Source organism: Neurospora hispaniola (genome assembly GCF_033458365.1).
Source record: "Neurospora hispaniola strain FGSC 10403 chromosome Unknown B0T23scaffold_8, whole genome shotgun sequence".
Classification (NCBI taxonomy): domain Eukaryota; kingdom Fungi; phylum Ascomycota; class Sordariomycetes; order Sordariales; family Sordariaceae; genus Neurospora; species Neurospora hispaniola.
The window spans coordinates 743013-755917 of NW_026944413.1; the positions used below are offsets into that span (position 1 = coordinate 743013).

The following is a 12905-nucleotide window of genomic DNA, read 5'->3' on the forward strand; positions in this document are numbered from 1 at the left end:
ATATGAGAGGAAGACGGGCAACCAACATTCCCGGAACGGACGATGGGAAAATGCTCGAGGCCCACGCGGTCGTCAGAGAGAAAAAGGAGCAATCTTACTAGAGATTTGCAAACTTCGGATCATACCAGACCTGTATACATACATGCACACATACACGTATACGTATGTCATGATAGTTTTCTCTTCTTTTCTTTGTATGTGGAGGGTCATTCAACAGAAGAAGGCCTGCATAGTGTAGACTTTTACATCAAAGTGGCACGAGCTAGGGATGGAGTATTTTCAACAACAAGGGTAGGAAAAAGGAAAGGAAGGACAAGGATTGGTGAATGGGCATGGACAGGTTGATTTGAGTAAGAATGGTTGGTTGGTTGGTTGGTTGACAGGAGCCGGAGCGTTTAAGAAATCGGCTGCTTGCTGGCTTGACACATTGTGTTTTTCTTTTCTTTTTTGGATGTGCTTTTATATACATATATATCATCATAGTTGGTTTTGATTAGGTCGTTTATGTGCTGCATTCAAGTATGCATTCTTGAGCTCCAATCTGATGTAGTTCTCTCATGATGGTCGTTATCTTGATCTTTGACTGCACTGGTGGCATACGTTCCAGATGGAGGATATGTTGAACCAAGTGGGCATGGCATTGGGAGGAAGGCAGTTTGTCCCTTTGCTATCTTTCTGTTTGAGCAGACAGACCATGCATGGTAGGACAGGCCGCAATCGTAATTATCACCGACTAGTCGTTGTCTGGAAACGAAGGAAAAAAAAAAACTAAAAAAAAAAAAAAAAAAAAAAAAAAAAAAAAAAAAAAAAAAAAAACTCTTTCTGTTCGGTTTCAAGTGTGGATGAGTGTATTTACTTTGAGCGAGATAATCATCTCATCACAAGCTAAGTTGTTGTCTGTACGCTTTGTTTCACTTTCGCGAGTACCTACCTCCTTTACCAGACTCACAACATTGCTTTTTATGCTCTGACATTGCAAACCTTGACAACCCCAGTCACTACGACGACCATAACGGCGAAACGACGCTCTTCCCATTGTTATAGGCACCTAACTACTACTAACAGTGTTTGTTAACCTGCATAATAATTTGTTGCATTTCGAAATAATTGAGCGGGGGGTATTATCCATCCATCCATCCATCCATCCATCCATCCAGCAGTTTTTCCATTTCTCTTTTCTGCTTCTTGCACATTGCGCTAAATATTCCCTAACTCCCCAACTTATTCCCTTGTTTGAAGGGGGAAAAAAAGAAGAGATAATAATGCCAAACCATATCTGCCAACACCAACAAACACCACCACCACCACCATAGCCAGTGAAACTCCATCTACCTATCTATCGATCTATCTCGCATATCCACCCCTCCCACATAGAAGAAAGTCGACAGTGATGATAGAGAGATCTCCAGCCAAATAAATGGTTTATGTGTAGTTGGACAGAGTTGTGGCCGCGCTACGGTCCGTGATGAAAAAAGAAAAAAAGAAGAACAAAACCGATGGACAAAGCGTATCATAATGTATGAGAATAATAATGGGTATGCAAGGAGTTACCAATATGCAGAGTAGGATAGAGAAAACGCCCACTTTGTCCCCCTCCCCCCCATCCAGAGAGAACGCCCAACCCAACCAATGCCAAAGCTTGCTTCCCAACTCCTTTGTATCCATGATGTGATGTGATGTGTGACCCGGAATCGGAAAGAAAAAAATGGGAAAAACGTGACGAGATTAAAGAACAGATCCCACACCCACAAGTCCCAGCATAGCACGCCGTGTGGTAGCTGTGCTGTATATGTAGATTCAAATTCCACGCCTCCCCCTTTCATGAATACCCTCTTACCAGATCCAGTCCATCAGATGGCTCAAACCATCCCAAGAATAGACAGCCCGCGCCATTCGTAAGTTTATGTCATGATTGTATGAATCATTATCGTCGCTGCTGCTGAAAAAAATAGAGAGAAAAGGATGTCCAGAGCTAGCGCTGCAGCCTGAGCAACCATGTTTTACTGATGCCATTTACCACATGCACGCAGGTTTCATTTGCGAAGCAAACAATAGATGGTCAGAAGAAAACCGGAGTAGATGGGAAGAGGAGAGCCTGGTGGAAGAGTGAATGCCCGTGGATGATGAACAGTATGGGCTCGTTTGTTGTTGTCGGTAATGAATGTGAAATTTGCCGCATGGGGAAATGAAGAGCATGGCTCGTAACTCGCTGTCTAAGCAGCACATAAAACGAGCCTGTCTTTTCAGAAGGAGTGTAATGTGGATCGAAGAGGATGCGTCCATACCCATGCCGGTGTGTTGGCCCAGTCAAGTCAAATATGACTCTTTGCGCTTCTCGTTCCAGAGAAGCTTTCGATTCCGATGCAGCTGCTCAGAGGCAGCATTGATGTAGAATGCGATCTGCGAAATCGCTTCCTGTTGTGTCTGGTGTTTGTTGGTATGAGTTGTTCGAACGGTATCAAATGAAAGAGTATGAGAAGAAACAATGCTGAGGTCACACCATCCGCCATTATACCATTTACATGGTAAACAACATGGTGGTGGAGTGAACAAAATGCAGCTGTATGGGAAAAAATAAGCCGAAAACGTAGTGTCTCAGTGACCGCTGGTAAATGCGCCGAATGAGAACCGGAGACGATGCCGCGATGATATAAAACGAAGGATGAAAAGGAAGATGAGAAGTGAGTCTGATAGCTCAACAACTCGAGCAGTGACGAGATCTTGTAGCAGATGCAATTACAAGTGAAATGCAAGTATGCAGATCCGGTGTCGAAAAACCGGTAGCGACAAGCGTTCAACGCTTGCTTGTCATTGTTGACAAGAATTCCCAAAAGCTCAGTCAAATCTCCATGGACTCCTTTACTGCGACTTTGCCCACAACGACTCAACGGTAAGGTCCAAAAGCTCTTCACAGAAGTCGTCAAGCTCGATGATCCTAAATCGAGAACCCCATCTGGAGGTGAACTCCGGGTCCCGCCAATCTTTCGCAATGTTGTTTTTCCAGCCGTAAAGCTCGATCTTCCAGCCACGAGCTAGTGCCCGCTCGGTGTTCTTCTTGAAACCGTCCGAATACTCGGCGCACGCAGCATCACCTGTAGCGAGAACCATGGTACCGGGATTCGGAACGTCCAGAGCGCTCTGTAGAATCTTGAGGTGGAGTAGTTCATCAACGCACTGTTCACTGCGCGTTTCAGGGCCCTCTCCTGAACCTTCAGAGCGGCGACCATATTTCTTGGATTTCTTGCTCAGATCCAGAGAAGACGGCTTCGTAACACGTGAGAGAATGCACATCTCGTATTTGAGCTCCGCGGCTTCCGTCATGTAGTCTGGACGCCTGTAGCTGTGATTACTCACAGAACCTGCAACGACCCTCTTCTCAACCTTTCGGCCACGAGTGAGGATGGTATCAAAGTTCTTGAACGAGAATGGCACCTTAAGCCGCTTCTGTGGCGAAAAGCCACGGCTCTTCTTCATGGTGTCGTAGAAGCCAATGACGATGTTGGACAGATCGACAAAAATATGGACGGACTTGGATCGGACTGCGTTTGTTCCAGACGCATGTTCCTTTTGGACCTCCTTATCTTTGGCCCTCAGACCCAAGAGCTTGTCGAACAGAAGACGAGCCTTGTCTTCCTTGGTTGTCCAGTAAGCCGGATGAATGTCAACAGTGCCGAGGAGAGGATGTTTCACCTCGTAACACGTGATGCTACTGTACGGCTGAGACTTGGCCACCTGGCAGTGATTCTGTGGGCGTTGAGCTATGGTATCAACCGCTGCCTCAGCTGACCCCTTGGGTTGTCTGATTGCGGTCCTCGGACTATCGGTGCGATTTTCTTCGAGCTTGGCAACGCTGGGAGTGGAAAGCGACGTCCATGGGAAGGTGTAGTTGGCCGTCACGTGGCCATTACCGACAGGCCCATAATAGACATTGTTCGCGTAAATGATTGGATAAGGGTTGGCAAGCGGTGTCAGGTTACCAGGACCATACAAGGGCTGCGTTCCGCTGAAGGGCCCGTTGAAATTTACGTAAGTAAATCCAGCCGTGTTTCCCATGACTGGTAGAGGTGCAGACTCGGGTGTGTTGACCGCAGCCAGCGCGATGGGTGATGCAGTGTTCCCGCCGATATCCATAGCTTTGGGTTCAGATCTCGGCTGCGGTCTCTTCAATATGGTTATTGCGGGTTTCGGGAGAAGCGTGGGTGAAGGGGTCGAGTGGGAGGATCGCGGGCTCCCTGATAGAAAAGAGCGGGCGGAGCGGGCGGAAGTGTCACTGCCATGTGTAGGGCTCGTCGTAGGAGTGGGAAATCCTTGGTCTTTGACAGTTGCTGTCGCTCGTGGATCGATCTTGAGATCCTTCTTGCGCGAGTTCGTGCTCGCAGAAGCGTGGTTGAGTTTCTTGATCGCCTGAATCATGGCAGCCTCAATCTCATCGGCACTCATCGGGCATCTCGCAGTTTTCTCAGACTGCTTGGTGACCCTGGAAGATGGAGCGCTCCCACGCTGATCGGCCCGTTTTTGTTCCTTCCACTTCCGTTTAAGATCATGGCCAACTCTCTCAATGTAATCGTTAGCGGCCTGCTGGGCGTATGCGTCCGCGATCTTGGTGTCGCAACCGGCGCTTGAAGCCTTGTTACGGACAGCCCAGTATCTGCGGGCGGCTTCGGGTTCAGAGTCATCCACAAGCTTGCTCATTTCATTCTGCATGCGTACGAGCTTGGCGTAGTTAGGGTGGGACATCATGGCCACTACTTCAGGATCGGCCGTCTTCTGGAAATCGTCCCGGTTGGTAGGCTCCAAAACCGTCGAGTAGGGGATAGCCTCGAGTTTGGCAGTCATGTCGGGCTGCTCGCAGATGCGGAACTCGCACTTGGTCTTGGAGAACAAAGTTTCTTGATCGGCTAGCGAGAGTCGAGCGACGGGAACTGCGTGAGAAGAAATACGCTGAGTATATGATTCTCCCCATTTGCCGATCAGAGAAAGATCGGAGCCGAGCCGTCGGCCCTCAGGCTCATTGCGGCCAAAGAACGAAGTCGCCATGATTGGCTGAGATGCAGTTGGGCTGATGTGGCGCGGTGAAAGCCGAATTATTGTTGAAATGCTGGAAGATATGGTAAGGATAGCCTTTGGTGGACTGACGACGCGAGCACATCCAAGGAGGAAACTGAATGGTGAGGTCGAATGGATGGGGCCAGATGACCCGGCTTCTTGTCGGGGGGGTTAACCGGCGGATTGGTGGACAACTAGACGAATCACTGTGGGCTCTGTTCTAAAGCAGAGAAAGGTGATCGAGGGTAGGAGAAGGATGCTGAAGAACAAAAGGCATTGTAAAGGCACCGCCCATGCTATCAGAAAAAGAGAGTGCGTGCGACCTAGGTGTCTACCTCATGAACACCAGCAATGCAGCGCATAAGAAACAAGGAGGAAAGCAGTCGGTAGTGAGGCTGGAAGTCTGTATTTGTATAGTTGTGGGTCCCAGACTTGGATGATTCCAAAAGAGTCGACGCGCGCGCGACTGGAAAAGGGGAGATGAAGTTGAGAAAAGACGACAACAGGAAGGCGAGAGCGGCTGCGGTGGTGGGCGCGGGCGCAGGCTCGATTGACGGTACGTAATGCAAGATGGGAAAGACACCAGTGAGGCAAGCCGCGGCGTGCGTGGCGTAGCGTGCGTGAGTGAGTGAGTGACAAAAGGACGAATGCTTGCTTAGTTGCAGTGCTTGACTTGCTTGCCGAAGATATCTGAGATTGTGTGAGTTTTCAGTCACCAGAAATTCGATGGGGATTGGGAAGTTCGCTTCAGGAAGACTGACTCGGTTGAAGACTCGATCTCCAAGTATCCCGGGGCGGCAAAGATGGTGCAGTGAGGAGGGGAATGGAAGAGGGGGGGCAAATTATCGGTGGTGACTCTTGAGTTAGGTCCCGTCGGTGGCAGTGAATGAGTGGGTGGGCCCCCAACAGCAAGAGGCCCAGCCGGCCGGGGATCGGGCCAGACGGAAGCTGGCTCCGGCACCAGCTGGCAGACGTGTGAGCTGTTGGCCGTTTGCTTCCAAAGCGGACCGTCGAGGTTGACGACGAGAGTGTCTGGCCGACTGATTGGAAGATAGTTCTCTCGATCCATTGCACCCTTTTTCAAGCCCAAGCTCGCTGCAGGCCGCAGAGCCTCAAAAGCCCCTGTAGTGTAGACACTCGCACGTTGACAGGTATATGCTTACGCAGTACAAGTACCGCGTCCATTGCACTATAGATCGCTGTCTAGTGTAGGCTGTCTCACAAGCTACCCTGTCACAAGCATACACAGTAAGATCGCGCCAACGATACTGGGCATGACTGGATTCAGATCGCTGAGACTGGATACCTACATACCGGGAGTGCATACTACCGTAACCCATCTGCATCCGTTATCGAGCCCCTTTCATGTGATTCACGACGCTTTTTGTTTCGCTGCTTGGATTGATTTATCCTTATCAGCTTGATCAAGGTTCGAAAGGACCTACCTATGCTGCCTTGTTAACCGTTGGAGACACGGCAAACATCAACATCCTCATTGACGCAGGGGAGAATACCTATGCTTTTTGGTGATACTCCATAGTGAAAAACTTTTTTCAAAAAGCCCATCACCCGGCACAACTTTGCCCCTTTTGAGCGAAAACACCGTGTGATGTGTCAACCTTCGGCACTTGAAGATAGAAAGCCGACAAAAATCCATCAGCTAGTTTGGAAAACTAGTTTGGAAATTGGAATTAACGATATACTCCCAAGCATATTCAGCAGCTCTAACCAGGCAACTCCCTCTGCCAAACATCCGAGTTCCGTATATTCTTTTTGATTCCCAACAGAAAACAACATGCAGAACAGTGGCTAAAAACAAAACCATGTGATGGCCAAGGTATCGCCTACTGAGTAATACTGACAGAGGAGACTTCAGGGCTAACCCAAGTAAACGGCGCCGTCCCAACCAAAAACCCATCCATCTTGAACGCTCCCAGTAGGGCAAACCTACTCCGTTCCTTTGCTACAAGTGACCTCAACCTCAACTTGGCTTGGGATCCAAAGGTTTCTAAGCCTTCAACCCCGTCGCCTTGACGCTCGTCAAACCCTTTGCATCGGCCAGAAAAGCCTCCTCCAACTGTTTCCTTTCCTCCTCCGTAACCAAGCCCTTCTTGATCTGATCCTCAAGCCACCACCTTAAACTCTTCTTCCTAATCTCCGCCTCCGTTAGCCCCTTGTTCTCCTCCTTACTTTGCCTCATCATCTCTTCCCACTCCTCCCTGCCCCCTAGCAATTCCTCCAAATGCTTCGTCCCCTTCTGCATCTGCTCGCACCACTGAAGGATGCCCTCCTCCAGCAGACTCAGTGCCTTTTTGTGCTCATCCCCCTCGCCAATCGCCTTTGCCTCGGCGGTTTTGGCAGCTTTGCGCTTGTTTGCCTCTTCCTGCAGCGCCTCATCCCGTTCCTTCCTCTTGCGCCTCCGCTCCTCCTTGAGAGCTTTGATGCTCTCCCAGTGAACACTGTGACCCAATCCAGCGTACTGCTCCGCCACGCCACCATTGCGAACAGAAGCCCGATTAAGGGGTGGCGCGGTGAAAAAGAGGACACGTCCTTGGTCGTCCGTCTGAAACTGCTTCTTCACCTCCTCCGGGATCTCACTGTCGATGTTCTCGGCAAGGGTGTAGACCTCGGGGGCACGCGGCGCGTTGTACGCATTACCAGCGGCCGGACCTGGGGCGAGCTGCTGTGGCATGGTTGGCGGGTGCTGCTGCATGGGAGTTCCCATCGGAGGTGGCTGGTGGTGCCTGTTGGGCGTGGGGAAGTTGGGCGCTATTGGCGACGGCTGCGGATGAGAATGGGAGTGATGCGCTACCGGCAGGCCTATGGGGACACCAGGGTGGTGCGGTGGGCCGACTCCAAAGGGCTGTTGTTGTGGTGGTGGTGGTGGTGGTGGCGGCGGGTGCGCGTGCACCGGCCTGGAATGTGGGTGATGGGGGTCGTACTGGGGCCCGGGAGGCGGCGCCGGAGCGAGCTGGCTTTGTGTGGTCGGGGGGCCGTGGTGAATGTATTGAATTTGCTGGTAGGGCTGGTGAAGTTGTTGTTGTTGGAGTTGTTGTTGCTGCTGCGGCGGCGGCGGCGGCTGGTGTGGAGGCTGAGGAATTGGGACGTGTTGTGGCCCGGGACCGTGGTACGGAGGAGGTTGTTGGTGCGAGTAAGAAGGAGGCTGCTGGTGTGGGTAATGATGGGGGCTTGGCTGCATCGGGGGCATCCCGGGTTGATGGGGCTGCACGTGCATGGGCATGCCGGGCATTGGCTGGTGCTGGTGCTGGGGTCCTAGTGGCTGCTGATGGAGACCCTGATGGGGATGTGGTTGCAGCTGCGGTTGATACTGATGGATCGGCGGCGGCGGCGGGTGCGACTGCGGATGACCGTGAATCTGGACGATGTGAGGAGCGATGCCGTGACCCTGGGGTGGCTGCTGCTGCTGTTGCCGTGGTGCGAAATGCTGCACGTAATGTTGACCTCCAAACGCGACGTGTCCACCAGGTCCAGGCACGGGAGCGACAGAGGGATGGAATGTTGGTGTTCCTGGAACACCACCAGAGAAGGACTGACGGTGCGATGATCCGGAGCCAGGGCCAGGACCAATAGCCAGCGGCACAGGCGCGATGAATATTGGGTGAGCTTCTGGCGGAGGCGACTCCTTGTTCGAGAGATCTGTCGTCAGCTTACTACTTCACACGCTTCTTTTCCAACGCTTTCTTACTAGCCTGTCCCACACTGGAGGTAGAGGAACAGGGAGGTGTGACAAGCTTTTGTCTAATGCAAAGAAGGTTTGACGGAAGCGCGCAGGGAGACTTGTGTGTGTCGAGAATCGATGGCACGGCAAGAGGCAATGGGAACGAGAAAAAATTGCCAAGGATGAGTGAAAGAAACCTGAAAGAGGGTAACCCAGTTCAAGGGATAGTAGAGGAAGCGGCAGGAGGGGAGAAAAGTAAGACCCAAAAGGTTCAGAACAACCAATGTTGAAAGAGGAAGAAAAAAAAAAAAAAAAAAAAAAAAAAAAAAAAAAAAAAAAAAAAAAAAAGAAAAAAAAAAAAGAAAACAGTACAAGGGAGGCACTGACAGGTTGACTCTGGCACTAGCCTCGGTCTCAAACGGAAACGAAACGAGGGATGACCCGGGCGTGGGAGAGCGGGATAGGTCGAGTCGTGAAGAGTGAGGTTGCGAACGAGGAGTGAAATCAAACACAAAGGACGGGATGACAGAACCAGGAAGAAGCACCGAGGAAAAGGTGAATGGGATGGATGAATGTGGGGTTGGGAAAATTCTCAAAAGCACGCATTGTGAGCCACTTTGTTTGCTCTCTGCTCCTCTCTGGAGGGAGCGGCTCCCATGGGCCCTGGCAACCTCACAACCTCGCAACAGAAAACAGTTCAGAGAATGACGCTCAAGGAAATCAGCTTCGCTTACATTGGGCTCACGAGGGCGACGATGGACCGCCCCAATGAGGGGAGGCGCATTCGGGCTCCTCCACGTCGGTTTCGGCAAGTCGTCCGTCTCTTTGGCGTCGGCTTGCAGCAGATGCTTGATGGGACTGGGGATCTTCCTCATGGTGCGCGGCACGGGCCAGAGATCCATCTCATAGTCCTGGTCGCGAACCTCTTCGGGCAGACAGCTGGACCACGTCTTGACCTTGTTGAACTTGCATTTCTCTTCGTTGTACCGCGCCTCGCAGACGTACACCATTTTGTTATATGGCAATCCGCGAGGGCGGCCCTTGGGGTAGCGGGTAATGAACATCACGAAGCATCGGTCCTCAACTTCTTCGATCCGGTGGTCGCGATACTGGCCTGTCTTGACCACCTCGTTCTCGTAAAAGAACTTGTCATACCGATGGACCGTCTGTTCTGGGCGATAGAACCAGCAGGCGTTCACCCACTTCTGGCCAGACTTGTCCGACCACATGCGGTAGATCTGCGCGACTATGGGCTTGGAAAGATCGTTAGGGTTACGGATGTGAACCCAATCACCTATAGTCACAGTCAGTCATCTGAACTCAACATGGTTGGCGTTGGCGCTTTTCCTTGGGGCCCGGATGCATAAACACATACCCACTCGCCACAGCTCGCCTCCGTGCTCAATGCTGTCCAAGGGCAGCTTTCCATCTGCGTCGCGAAAGTCATCGTCGGGCTTGGCCTTTTCCTGCTCCGCGAGGGCGCGCGCCTCTTTTTGTAGTTCAACCGCATCTTCATACTCTTCACTCCCCTGTTCGTGGAAGAGCTTCGCATTCTCAAACATGAGTTCCAGGTCCTGGAGGACTTGGTCGAGATTTTGGTACTTTTTACGCTTGTGCTTCCTGATGATCATATCCAACGCAATCGGGTTGCGCACGGCGGCGTAATAACCCGGGCTTTCTGACTTGTCAGGGAGCCTCTGAAAGTGATTGATGCGCACATGGCCATTTTCGTTTTTGAATTTCCGCAGCCCCTTGAGTAGGGCCTGTATCCTGGCCTCTTGCGGCGTGAGGACCTTGAGGGATCTCGTGTGCTTCTTTTGGGCCTCATCATCGTCGTCATCTTGTTTCCTTCTTCGAGACCGGCCACCGCGTCTCCGTCCACGCCGGCGCCGCCCATCCGAGTCGACAGCATCTGAGTCATCCGATTCTGATTCTTCCTCCTCCTCCTCCTCCTCTTCCTCATCCTCTTCCTCTTCGGGGGTTGGCGAATCTTCAAACTCGGGTAACGGACCGTAGTCGGGGATCTCGGCGTCTTTCTCGGTAATGTCCCCCTTCTGGACGAGTTCGGCAAGCTTTTCTTTGAAAACCTCGAGCAACCGACCGGCGTCGGAGAAGATGGGGGCGGAGGGTCTATTGTATACTTGTGCGTTGTGGCATATGCGCGTCACGTCTTGAACGAATTCGTTGAAGCTTGTGTAGCTCTTTTTGCCCAGCTTGCCCTGCAGTGTTGCGAAGAAACATGGTCAGCTCGGGCTTCATGAGTGCAGGGCAGCAAAACATGTCAACCTACCCTGATGGTACTGAAGGCCATGGGGGTCTTGATAACCTCAAAGTAATCGGGAAGACTCCGCTTGTTGACTAACCTCTGGAAGCCAGAGGCAATCTCGTAGTCCCTACAGACAAGATGGTTAGCGTGCCGGCAGGTTCGCGAGGCACAGCATGAGTACCTGAGCGCAGGGGGCAGAGGGTGACTGACTCTCCATCCACCTTGATGGTGTACCGACACAGGTACTCGGACGTGTCTCTGATTAGCTGTAAGAGATCCTTGGCAGAATCACTCTCTTCTTCGTCTTCTTCGTCTTGGTCTTGGTCCTCGTCCTCGTCGTCTTCTCGGTCGTCGGCCATGTCCGCATCTTGGTCTTTGTCGGTGGGTTTGCGTGGCTCGTCGTCTTTCGCATCGACATCCTCCATGTCTACATCATCATCGACGTCGCCCTTGGCCTCGATGGACTCGCGTACCTCGATCGCGTCACGGGCCGGGGCAGCAGCCATAATATTGCTGTTGGCGTTGCTGGACTGTCGTCGCGTGGTTCTGGGGGTGGTTCTGCGGGCGGTTGTCCTGGTCGGGGCAGCAGCTGAAGACGTGGTGTTCCTCTTGGCGGGGGAGGAGTCGCCTCTGCTGGGGCGCTCGCGCAAAGTGGGCATCGCGGCTACGCAAGCTAGTGTAGGTACGCAAGCTACGGGGATGTGGTAACGGGAGGGCAGATTGTAGTGTAGAGAGCTGGGACGGTAGCGCAAGGGTGGACTCCTAGACTCCTCTCCCCGGTCGGTTTGTCTGTGTTTCTCCAAGGTGTTTCCGCCAGACAAACCAAACACGCAGCGGCAGCGGCAGCAGGTGCTCTCCCTCACACATACACGGTTCTCCACGCGCAGTCCAGAACACAGACACAGACACAGGCTCAGACGCCCGCTGGAGCCAAGCCACACCCTATGTCTAAGGTAGCAGTAGTAGTAGATCAAGTAGTTGGTTGGCGTGTTGGCTCTGTTGTTCTTGGTGGGTGTTGATTGGGGTACCGTTGCCGGGGCCGCGAGTCAGTCTGTGTGCGTCGATGGCAGAAAGAGGACGACGATCTCCGAAAAGATGCCCACCAAGGATACCTCGTGTAGAAAGTAGTGTAGTGTAGTGTAGTGATGGCTAGCTCTTCCTGGGGAAACACGCGAAACCAAGACGAGGGTCCAATTGGTGTCGATTGCTGCATTGGCAGTGACTGGTTGGGTCGCCGCCTCCAGCACTTCAGTTCCCTTGGGAGTCCACCTTAACCGCACCTTAACGTCTTAAACGTGCTATTAGACGCGCCCAACCCCCGTTAGTTGCTTAGGTAGGTAGGTTGACAGTAACGGGTTCAGTTGATCGCCTGCCACGAATGCATGACCCCTGACCATCTGTTGCATATGTACTTAGCTAAGGTTCCATGCTGTGTGGGTTGGACCGTGCGTGATTGCCGGAAGGGCCGATCCACTGCGGCCCCGAGCCCCGCGACGGGCGGGGAGGAGGGGGTGAGCCCCGGTGGGCAGCTGCTTAGCGCCTTGCTCAACGCTCGGGCGGGGCTTAAAGGCCTGGACTGCCTGTTACATTACATTACATCGATCTTGTTGAGGACTCAGCTTTACTGCATACAGGTAGGGGTAACTAGAGGTATACTACCTCTACGTACCTGTGTCATCTGTTGTACATTCCAGAGTGTCTTGACGCAACATGGCAGTCCGAAAAAAGAGGAACCGGGGTGTTTCTGCTGTGCCATACAGGTCAAAGTGTCACGTACCTCTACGGGCATGGGCGCTAATAATGTCGCCAACCCACAGTGACGTTTCACGCCCCGTTCGTTGTGGGAATTCCCCCCCCCCCCCCCCCCCCCCGGTCAGCTTGAACGGTTCCCGCATTGTACATCTAGGTAACCCC

General features: G+C 52.3%; 2 protein-coding genes across 2 annotated transcripts; both read right to left on the bottom strand.

Moving 5' to 3' along the window:
- Positions 1 to 2574: 2574 nt before the first annotated feature.
- On the bottom strand, positions 2575 to 5203 carry B0T23DRAFT_228075 (uncharacterized protein). Its single transcript, XM_062833830.1, has one exon. It carries the CDS (start codon positions 5035 to 5037, stop codon positions 2860 to 2862), a length of 2178 nt encoding a protein of 725 aa, XP_062689097.1. The 5' UTR covers positions 5038 to 5203; the 3' UTR covers positions 2575 to 2859.
- A 1851-nt stretch (positions 5204 to 7054) lies between these two features.
- Positions 7055 to 11650, bottom strand: B0T23DRAFT_407486 (uncharacterized protein; the record flags this gene model as incomplete). The annotated part of the gene is made up of 5 exons (XM_062839194.1): positions 7055 to 8713; positions 9460 to 10019; positions 10101 to 10944; positions 11016 to 11118; positions 11202 to 11650. 5 exons carry the CDS (start codon positions 11648 to 11650, stop codon positions 7055 to 7057), a joined length of 3615 nt encoding a protein of 1204 aa, XP_062689098.1.
- Between the last annotated feature and the right edge of the window lie 1255 nt (positions 11651 to 12905).